At 40.7% G+C, this 11,531-nt stretch overlaps 1 protein-coding gene across 2 annotated transcripts in view; it reads left to right on the top strand.

The window, feature by feature from the left end:
- The first annotated feature begins 215 nt into the window (after positions 1-215).
- Positions 216-11,531, top strand: part of LOC132366001 (recombining binding protein suppressor of hairless) — a 119,417-nt gene continuing 108,101 nt past the window's right edge. For both annotated transcript variants that reach the window (XM_059923232.1, XM_059923231.1), the window contains exon 1: positions 216-287. In XM_059923232.1, coding sequence (XP_059779215.1) covers positions 268-287 — 20 coding nt within the window. In that variant the 5' untranslated portion in view covers positions 216-267. The remainder of the gene's footprint in view (positions 288-11,531) is intronic.

Below are 11,531 nucleotides of genomic sequence, written 5' to 3'. Positions count from 1 at the left end.
CCAGATGGAGGGCTCGCCCGCGGAGGAGCCGCCTGCGCATGCTCCATCTCTTGGGTAGGTTTCCAGGGAAGGCAGTGAGCTGTATCCCTTACTCCGCTGGCGGCGCGAGGCGTCTGGCTCTTCGCGGCTGCTGCGAGGGGAAAGGGAGCGCGGGGGCTGGGTGGAATCGAGGAGTGAGGAAAAAGGGAAGGGGCGGGGGAGAGGGACCAGGGAAGGCGTCAGGGGGAATCTCGCGAGGGTTGGAGTTTTGGCGAGAGTTTGTGGAAGATGGCGCCTGTTGTGACAGGGTAAGTCTGGGGGAATCGGAGCGCTGGGAACCGGGAAAGTTGCGGGCGTCTCGCAGCCCGCGGCGGGCGGCGGGTTCGAGGGCCGCGGCACGCTTGGCGTCCGGGGGCCGCGGGGGCGGTGTAGCGTGCGCCGAGCGCGGCGGCGGCGTGTGGCCGTGCGCTGCCCGCTCTGCGCTGCTGTGGCTCGGGCTCCGGCGCGTGAGGGCGGGCGGCGACGGCGGCGAGGCCGGCGGGTGCGGGCGTGAGTGCGGCCCGGCGCGCGGGGCCCGCGGGCTCCGTGCCCGCAGCGCGCCTTCCGCGCCGCCGCTCGCGGGCCCTGCCTCCCGGCCCCGCGCAGCTTTGTTCGTTGAGGCCGTCGTCGCCTTCTCCCGGGCGGGTGCCCCCGGCCCCGGGCGCTTTGTCTCTCCCCGCTGCCCCCCGCGACTCTCTACCCCCGGCCCTTTGTTTCGCCGCCTTGGGCGCTTTGTCCGACCCGTCGCGCCCCGCATCCTTTCTCCATCTCCTCCCCTCATCTGTCCTTCCTCCCTTGCCCCTTTGTTGTGCCCCTCTCTATTCGGTAGCTCAGTGACCTGCCACAGCCCAGGTACTAGATTTCTGTTTTTCTTCTAATTTTTCTCCCATTATTTCTCTCTTGCGTTTCCCTCTCACCTTTCTGCTTGGTCCTTGATCACCCCCGGAGGCTTTGTCTCCCCCGTCCAGTGGTTTATTCGCTTGGTACCCCCTTCACCTCCCACCATCGGTTGATTTATCCACTACCCACGGTGTTTGTCGGCTGAACTGTCTCAGCCCCGGGACTCCATCTGGTGCTCCGAAGTACAGACAGACCCTAGGGTTTGTTGTTGTTTTTGTGCGTCTGAAAGATGCGCGGGGATACTTGGTTTCCTCCTCAGCGCTCCTCCTCTCCGCACCCTTTTCTCTCGGGATTGCGTGCACACCTCCCCACCACCCCTTTCTCTCGGGATTACAGTGTCTCCAGTTTTCTTCGCGGTCTCTTTGGGCCCCTGGTTGTTTTGCTTGGCAACAGTAGCCCTGGAAAAAGGTCTCTTGGTTATTCCCCCGCCCCCCCCCCCAGTACCCGCCCTCCCGCCCCTTGGTTTCTGATGGCCTAGGCCAAGGGCAGCTGTCGTAGCTTTGCGTCTGGGTTACCTGAGGGTGTTGTAGAGACGAAAGGTGCTTTTTTTCTGTTGGTGTGCGAGAATAGTTTCAGTTGTTACGTTGGATATTCATTTGGTACGTGCATAGCAGTTGCGTATTTGGTGTTAAAAAACTTGTGAATGTTGGTTTGGGATGGAGAATTTCAGCATTTTCAAGAGTTCAGTTAGTTTACCAGTAACTGCTGCTTCGCAAGGAAAAAGGGAGGGCATCCTGCTTGGAAATTTGATATGAATATTTTACTTTTTCTTAATTTTTAGATAGTTTACAGTTATGTGCTTTTGCTCTGTAGATTTATGACAGCTCTTCTGCCCCATCTTCGAAGTTGAAACGAGGAAAGCGCTTAAGGGTGCAGTTTGGGTTGATGAATACTGCTTCTGGAATCTTTGTGGAATGCATTAATCAAATGCAATTAAAAGACATTTAAGTAATAGTCTTTAAGGTAAAGGCACTTCTAGTGTTAAAGGAGCTTTAATTTGTTCAGAGTGCTTATTGTTATGGAAATGTTAAAAGCTTGGAGTTTGGTGTGGGAGTTGGGGGAGGGTGGTATGGTGTGTTTAAATGGCCTGGATATTCTGGTGCTGGAATAAGAGGTATTAGATTTACCAGTATTACTAGGCTGAGTAGACTGTTCAGGAGGTCCCCCCCGCCCCAACTAACTGATCACTACTTTTAGAAGATATGTTATCCATAAAATCACTTGGAGTGTCATTTCATTTGTAAACCTCATGAAGTAGTAGAGGATATACAGGTGTGAGGAATGTTGGTGGAGAGGAAAGCATTTTTTTTTTAAGGCTGTGATTAGAATTAGTATGAATTAGTTTGAATTTTAATTAATGGATAATCATCTTTCATGATTGATATGTGAGGCTTCTGTGAAAATTTGCAGTCTGGGTTCCATGAGTGGATTCCACCGATAATCATTTGTCTTCCTTACTTGTACCTAGGACATAATCATTCTTTTTGAAGGTGAAATCTTGAGCACACACTGTTGTTTCTGACTGTAAGCAAATACCTTGTAATAATGGAAGGTATTTTGCTCTGACGTGTGCAGATAAGAATGATCACACAAACCTCATAAAAGCAACTTTTAAAAATCAAGTTGTGTTTTTCTGTTTCTAAATCATGTAAGACCTTTACTTCGTGACCAAATTAAACTACCTTTATTAAATTATATTAAATAGCAGCATATTTAGAAACATACAGCATTAGTTGTAATTGGGAAACTTTCATTTTCAGGAAAAAATATAAGAGGCTCACTTGGGGTATTTTCACTCCTATTCTAATATATGCTTCTTAAGTAGGTTTGTTTAAAACTTACCTGTTGTTCTATACCCACAGATTTCTATCAGTGTTTTAAGTGGCTAAGATAAAAAACGTTTTGGGGGTGGGAGGGAAGCTACTCTTGCCAGATGTAATTCATTAAATAATCTTTGGCGCTCTGGATGGATAAAGTATTAGGGAAAAAAATGGTGTGTTTGAAAGTTCTTACAAATCTTAATTCTAGTATTCGGTCATTTTTAAAAATATATTTTAAAAACCCAGGACTTGGCTTTAAAACATTATTTCACATTTTGTTTCCTTAATACTAAATTTCATGTTATTTCAACTAGGGGCAGTATTTTCTCATGGATTGGCTAAAAGTTGTTATTTTTGGCATCTGGCTTTGTGATTATTTCCAAGTTACTCTACTTCCCCTGGGCCAATTTCCTAACTATGTAGTAAAATGGGAATTGTAGTAACTTGCCACATCTGCACAGGATTGCTGTGCCTTAGGATTTGCAGAGAGCATCCTTGGATGAAAGGTGTGGTTAAAAAATCTAGGAATTGTTACTGAATTAAGCCAATGTGAAGTAGGTCATATTTTATAGGAAATTAAGTAGGAGGTTATGAACTAAGTTCTTGGCACATCACAGTGGTGATAGTGGGATGAAAAATCCCCAAATACGTATTATAGTTAGGGTAATAAAATTGATACTGTTTTTAAGAGGGAGAGGGATAAGTAAAACACATTACAGGGCGGTGTGTGTGTGTTTGTGTTGTGTAAGAGAGTGAAGATCTGTCAAACTCAAATGTAATAACACATTTTAAAATTGTGGGATGCCTTTCCTCTGTTGATTTGTTTTCTGCATGTGGTACTATTTTGTTTTAAATGGTAGCACAAAATGTTTTCACTAGGCTCTAGGCCAAGTCTGTTAATAGTAGTGACTAATTTTCAATATGCCTTATATTTTTTAATGCTTTGTTATTTACTCTCAATATTTTCTAAGAACCAAGACCATAATTTCAGACTTGACCTTTGGCCTAGAAAAGTGTTTTGCATTTGGGAGACACTCTGTAGATATTTATTGAAAAAACAAAACCAGTTGTTTCTCTATTCCTGGTAGATTATGTCATGTCCCAATAGTTCCCCAAGCCAGGTTTTCTCTCTCACACTAACTCTTTATGTTTAATCACTAAGAACTGATAATTTTCCCTCCTGAAAAACTCTTGAATCTGTCTCCTTCATCCTCACTGCCGCAATTCATGCTCTCATCGTTTCTCACCTGGATTACTACAGACATTGGCAGCTTCCTCTTTCTGCTTCTAGACTCACCCCCTTTATCCAGCTTCCACATAGTCTTTCTAAAGAGCAAATCTGATCACTTCACTCCTTATTTTAAAAACCTTTCAATGGCTCCCCCTAGCAGCCTTCATTAAGAGAGGCAGCGGAGTGGAGAGTTTATGAGCTCACTTTTAGGATTTAATCTGAACTGGATTCCAGTTCTGTCTCTGCCACTTAAAACCTCTATAAGATTGACAAACGATCTAACCTCTCCTTGCCTCCTCCATCAGTTGCAAGGTAATTATTCTTAGCTCAGTGGTTCTCTGTGAGGATTAAATGCAAGAAAACATTTTAGGATGCCTGGCATATAGCAAGTGCTCAAAAAATGTTAGCTAGCACGGCATATAGGATCCTCTATAACTATTTCATTTACCTTTTCTCCAGCTGAACTGTTTTGCCTTTCTCTCCCTTCATATTCAGTTCTCCAGCCATATTCAAGAACTTGGAGTTCCTTGTATGGGCTCCGCAGTTTAATGTATCCCTGTGCTTGAAAAGTGCTGGTGTTAGGTAGGTTATTATTCAAGATTTTGGTCTGAGGATATTCTACCCTCATCCACCAGGCTGGGTTCAGTACCCCTCCCGTGTGTTCTTAAAGGACCAGGTATAATTTCACTTGGAAGTGTCATACTGAATTGTAATTGTCTGTCATACCCAAAGGCTGTTGGTTACTTGATGACAGATAATGTTAAAAAAAAATTATATATTCTTAGAAGAGTGTCTAGAACATGATGGGGACTCAGTAAAAAGTTTTTTGAACAAAGGACTCAGAGAACTTTGAAACCATGATGCAACATGGTTTGTGTAAGCAGAATTTGATGTGTACAGGGAATATATTGATTCTATAGAGTATTTAATTGCTGAAGTACCCAAAGAAATTGATATTTTCAGTCAAAGATAGTCTTATAGCCCCTGACAACATTGTAGTAAAATTCTTAGGCAAAAGTTCCTTTGGATTTTTAGAAAATAGTGTATTGTTTGTACAAACTGACAAGCTTAAATATCATATATATATATTTTTTGTATGGTTGACTATTCAGTGTTTTTCAGAAGGTTTCATTATTTTTAAGTGTTTTAAGTACTTCTTAGATGCATAGGGACATGTATTAAACCTTAAGACACTGTAGGCTGCTTTTTTGGGGGATCCACACGATTGAACCAAATAAGAAGTTTATAATCTTCAGGAAGGCTCAGGTTTTGTGGACAGATTACTTATAATTTCTTTAAGCTTCAGGTTCTACCTCTATAAAATAAGGAATGATAATTTTGTTGTGTTTATCTGCTGGACACATTGTGACTATCAAATAAGGTAAAATATGTGTCAAATAAAACAATGGATGTGTAAGTGATTTGTAAAGCACTGTATACAAATACTTTAATTTTAATAATCAGTTTCTTTTGGTAACCTTTCACCGGCAGGATTCAAGATGAGCTTTCTTATATTGCAACCTGTGGTTTGTAGATCATGTCTTAGGAAGGCAGCAGTGTATTTAGTGCAGAGGACTGCAGCCCTTTGAATATATGCCTTGGCATTTTGAGCAGACATATTTGATACATTACTGCTTGACCACACATGTTGTCATTGAGTCTCCCCCAACTTTTTGGGGTCTGCTTCTTGCTGCTCTCTTCTCTGCTTGGACAGCCATAATGATGTAGGAATGTTGAATGCCCAGCTGCTACCATCTCTCAGGACACCTTGCCCATAGTTCTGGATGCCTGTTAGGCCTGGTACAACATCATGATGTCACTTATGTCTCATCAGGCCTGATTCTGCTTCAGGGAGTGAAATGATATCCTAATGGTGTGAAAAGGGTAATGCATTTCCTGAACACAACTTACTACTGGGGAAAAAGCAAGCATTGGAGTCACTCTGGCTTGGTTTGTATAATTGGTAGTAATTACTTATCTGTATAAATATTTGTGTAGGTTTGTTGTGTTGAGACAATGAAGAGTGATAAGCATGACAGCTTTTCAGTCACATTGGTAAGTTCATGGCAGTTTTGGGAATATTTAAATTATTTAAATTTACAAAAACAAAAAGAAACCACTGCATCTTGGGTATCCTAAGTTGCAAAAGCCTTGCAATGAAAATGCTGTGCTGATTGGATGTGAGATGGAGTACACTAGAAAATCAAGTTGACCCTTTTTAATTCCCCTCCCGTGCTTTCTTTTCTATATTCGGTATTTTAATTAATGAATTGTGGCTGCGCCAGGTCTTAGTTGCGGCAGGCTGGATCTGTAGTTGTGGCGTGTGGACTCTTAGTTGCGGCATGCATGCAGGATCTAGTTCCCTGACCGGGGATCGAACCCTGGCCCCCTGCATTGGGAGCGCAGAGTCCTATCCACTGGACCACCAGGGAAGTCCCATCTATATTCCATATTTTTAATTTGGTCTTAGAACTAATGTTTTTTGTGCGTTTGTTAATTAGATGATAGAGTTGTAAATGAGTAAGAATAGTTTCTCATAAAAAGTTTATATAACTAGGAAAAGTGTTTATCGCTTTATGAAACCCTGTTATTTTTTACTAGTGTTGTAAAGATTGTGTTATATAACTGCAATATCAGTTGCCTTATAAAATAGAGAATCAGTGTTACATATTTTTTCTTTAAACAACTTCTTTTGGAACAGTGGTATTCCGTTTTTGGAAAACTGCAGATCCACTAAGATCTTGCTTTTTTATCCAGAATACTTTTTTTTTGGCCGTGCCACACGGCTTGAAGGATCTTAGTTCCTCGGCCAGGGATCAAACCCGGGCCCCAGCAGTGAAAGCGCCAAGTCCTAGCAACTGGACCGCCAGGGAATTCCTTTTTTTTTTTTTTTTTTTAATTGGAACTTATTTTTTAGAGCAGTTTTAGTTTCACAGCAAAATTGAGGGGAAGGTACAGATATTTCCTGTGTACTCCTTGCCCCCCCCACAAATAGCCTCCTGTATTACCACCATCCCCCAACAGAGTGGTACATTTGTTATAACTGATGAACTTAACTGACGCATTATTATCTCCCCAAGTCCATAGTTTACGTTAGGGTTCACTCTTGGTGTACATTCTGTGGGTTTGGACAAATGTATAACGTATCTACAAATGTACGTGCCGTTGTAGTATCAAACAGTAGTTTCATTGCCCTAGAAAGTCCTCTGTGCTCTGCCTGTCCATTGCTCTCTCCTCCCTTATCCCATCCTGCAACCACTGAACTTTTTATTATCTCCATTGTTTCCAGCATACTTTTTCAAATCATTTAACTTTTGGTTTGAGTATGAGGAACTTTTTCATGGAAAAAATTATGTAGTTCTGTACAGAGGTCCTGATCCATACACCAAGTGGAAGAGGTAGAAACATTGAGATCCCCAGACATGAAGGAATGGTTAAGGGAAATGAAGAGTATAACCATGCTTTAGTGGTTCTTTATAATTGTTTTAATAATGTATTTATTAAAGTTATTGAACACTTAATAGGTATAAGACCGCTGTATAAAACCTTTTAAAGATGGCTAAAAAATGGTCCAGTGAAGCTCATGATTTAGTGGAAAGTACACAGATAATAAGGGAGATTATATGTGTATAACAGATGTATAATGTTGGTGGGAACATGGGTGCAAATGATTATCTTTTAATTTGAGAGGAGAGATCATAGGGAGTGGTAGAAAATAAAGCTAGAAAAGTGGATGGGCCTCTTAGAGGACCTTGAGTGCTAAACCAAGGATTTGAATATCAAACAGGGATGGGGGGGCACTGACCGAGTTTTGAAGAGGTGAGGCTGGGTGTAGATACAGTTGACACTTGAATAACACAGGTTGAGGGGGTGGGTTGGGGCGAATAGCTTGTAGTAGGACCTTCAGGTACCTGAGGTTCCTCTGTACCCATGGTTCCCCATCCTCAGATTCAACGAGCCCGAGTCACGTGGTATTTAGTATTCATTACTGAAAAAAATCTTCATATAAGTGGACCAGTGCTGCTCGAGGGTCAGTTGTAGTGTAAAATAGATTGGAGTTGATGGAGAACATAAGAGAAATATATATGAGCAAAGTCTGATCTTGGAAAGCCTAGGAGTGGAAGGAACAAAGCAGCACTTTTGGGGGCAGGGTGGGTGGTATAGGGAGCTTTGGAATTGATGCAGTAGATAAAATCTGTGGCTGTGAGCATGTCACTTAATCTAAGTCTTGCTCTTGTCTAAAAAGTGGGAGAAAATAATACTTCATGGTATCGATATGAGGATTAAATGAGATACAGGATATAAAATGCCTAACTCAGTTCTGGGAGTAGTAAGTGCTCAAAAAATAGGTTCTCCTCTTCCTTTCTGGAATAGAATTTAAAGGATATTAGATGGGGGTGGGGAGAAGAATGGAAGAGAAGGTGGGACGGGGTGGGGGGAAACTGAACGATTGAAACCTGGGTGGTGACGTATTTACAGGTGGGAAAGTCTGAGTGAGGTGAATAGGTATAAGAGAGCCTACATAACAGTGTTTGTTTCTTTTAGCTTTTAAATAAATACTGAATATTTTTGCATGCTTCTGCTATAACGTTTAACATTTTTCTGCAATTGTGTAAATATACCTGTATTATCTTTTTTTTTCTTCTGTCTATATCCATTTATCTAATCTATCAGCGAGCTTCGTAAAGACTAGGCCAATATTTTACTTCTGTTGCATAATTGTGGAGCAACTGCTATTGGCCAGATTGTACTTGCTGGATGAACATGACTTGAATGGATTTAATAAAATACAATACTTGCCACTAGGTGGCACTTAGTCTAAGTGATAAAGCTGAAATTCAGCATAGATTGGTTTTTGTATGTAGAGCCCACTGAAAAACTGACACCCTGGATTATTGTTTAGCTTTCTGCCAGTTCTGGACTATACTTTTTGAAGTGGGATATGAAACATATAGCAAATAGAAACCTCAGAGTGTTGAAAAACAGAAAAGTGTAATGGCATTAGAATATGTCCTGTAAAAAGGAACTGAAGTGAAGCTCAGTTAAAATTCACAGTGACTAAATTACCCATCTCTGAGTGTATTTAAAGTGAAGCCTGGTGCTTAGATTTTAGGCCTTGTTTTTTCTTAAGACTTTGTGAATTGCTTTAAAGGAGAAGATTGGGAATTTGTTTGTTCCTGGATTTAATGAGAGATGATGATGAAGTGTGGTCTGTAGGGATACTGGACACGATTCTGTATTCTCTTATTTATATTCTGGTGTATTGTGCTCTCTCTGTTGTGGAGTAACAAACATACCATGGAAAGTAACTACATCCTGTGTGACAAATGTTATAGATTGTTAAATCCGTTAGATTCAGGAAACTTCAGACCTGGAAAAGACCTTGTTAATCATATGTTCTAAAGTAACCACTCATTTAAACATAGGCAGAGACAGAGTAAATAATTTACAATTAGCTAGTGGCTGAGACACGTTCAGTGCCTGAGCTGAGACTTGTTCTGGTTTGTTTTTTAAGGGGAGAGATTTATGCTGGTCTTTCACTCTTTTGTATTTATACCACTCAGCTGCCTTTTAATGTTACATGCACTTTGTTTTTTAAAATACTTTCTTCCCCCTATTTTTGTGGGCTTAGACCAAGAATACAAATTTCTCAGCCCCAGGCCCGGGAGTGCTGCTGCCAGTGTTGCTTAATAAGCGGTCAGCTCTGAGCCTGCCTGTTCTTTCTTCCTTTGCTGTTTTCCTGTTCTTGATGCTGCTTGCGTTCTTTATCTTGTACTGTACTTGTGACTGACCAGGGTGGCCACACACTTGTTCTCACTGCACACCTCCTCACCCAGCCTGCTTTAGTTGCCCCTATGCAAGAACTGCCTGGGTTCACTTACCCCTGGTTCACTCCAGTCTCTGCTTCTTGTCTCCTTAGCTTCTTAGTTTTGCCACCTGCGCTAAATTGCAGCTGGCTATTTCCAAAGCTTCTGGAAGAGAAAATGGACAGGAGGGGAGATTGAGAAAAAAGAAGACTGTCATACAGGGAAGGAGGCCACAACTTGAAATCATATACTGAAAGATGGGCTTGTTTATGAACCTAGTGATTTTCATACAGTGCTATTTTTTAGTGTATTTATGTCAAAACAGTATGACACTCTTGATTATGGAATTCATTAAATCTTTTGTGTCTGTCATCTGTGCTTATCCAAATGTCAAGGAAGTGAATTAAATCCATTTCAGCATTCCAAAGATAGTAGTGATAGTCTTGGTTTGGTACTTTATTTACAGCTTACAGTAATGAGTGTCATTATTTGATTAAATGGATTGTACTGAACTAGTGGGGGTTGTTGCTTCACTGTTGTAATGTTAAAAAAACAACCCTGGAGAGCCATAGCTTTCAAAGATGATTTCATAATTATTGGTAAACAAGTATTTTTCATCCTGGCCTTCTCCTGTGCTATAGTGTGATGGGTACGTTTTAATACAGAATTTAGTGGCATGTTATTCATTTAATCCTAGTTTCTTAGCTGTAAGTCCTGCAAGTTGTCAGTTGGTACATTAAATATCGTTTAAATTACATTACAATTTAAATTCACATGGTAGCTTAGGTGTGCAGTTGATTTATTTTTTCATTGTATTTTATCTTGTTTATAAAATCATTTCAGGGAAGTGACTATCTTGAGTGGAAGTTTTCCTTAAGGGCTAGTTAATGTCATCTGTAAACACTCATCTTGATTATTTTTCTTGTTGGAAAAATAATGTTTGTTAAAAGAAACTCAAAAGTTATTTAAATATGTCATGTAAAGTGAGCCACTGTAGTCTTCCACCAGGAAATTAACTACTGTTATCAATTTGGGAGCATATTCTTCAACTCTTTTTGTTTTAAATGGAAATGCTAACATTCTATTTTATTGATATATTAAAGATGTCAGTAGTTTAGCAAACAGAATATTTAAGGGGATTAGGGAACTGACATTTTCTTGACTACTGAGTCCTCAACTACATTGTGAAGGGAGATAGTATCTCCATTTTATAGATGTCCGGGGGTCAGGGATTTAGTGATTTATCCCAAGTTCACACAGCTTCCCTTCTGCCTTTGTCATTGCACTACCATGTACTCAGAGAGCTTTTGTTTATCTCTCCACCTAAATGTTAATCAGTTGAAAGCTTCCAAGCTCTCTACTAGGTGGCAAGACAGTCCCAGACATAGGTAAGCCTAACACAAGGCTTTAAGGAAAAGGAGATTATTATATTCTTCTCTATTACATTACTTTAAAAATAAATATATATTCTTGACTAGTGTTTGAACTCAGAAGGTTCTCTGAAGTAGCATCGTTTATCTTTAAGTAAAATTTTGTATCATTTAAAAAATAATCTTGTCAGGTACTCCTGGGATGATGTTAAATCAGTTAATCCTCTTCTATTTGTGTTTTTAGTTTTTATCTATGTTATCTATCGTCTTATTCCTTTTCTGCCTAAAGACCAATTTTCAGGTGGTTTAATTATTTTGTATACACATTGTTTGGCTTTGGACAAGTTACCTAATTGTGTTGTAACTTAAGTTTCTCCATTTGTAG

This window comes from Balaenoptera ricei, chromosome 5 (assembly GCF_028023285.1).
Source record: "Balaenoptera ricei isolate mBalRic1 chromosome 5, mBalRic1.hap2, whole genome shotgun sequence".
Lineage (NCBI taxonomy): Eukaryota > Metazoa > Chordata > Mammalia > Artiodactyla > Balaenopteridae > Balaenoptera > Balaenoptera ricei.
Note: the sequence above shows the minus strand (reverse complement) of the source record. Positions and strands in the feature narration are given on the sequence as shown.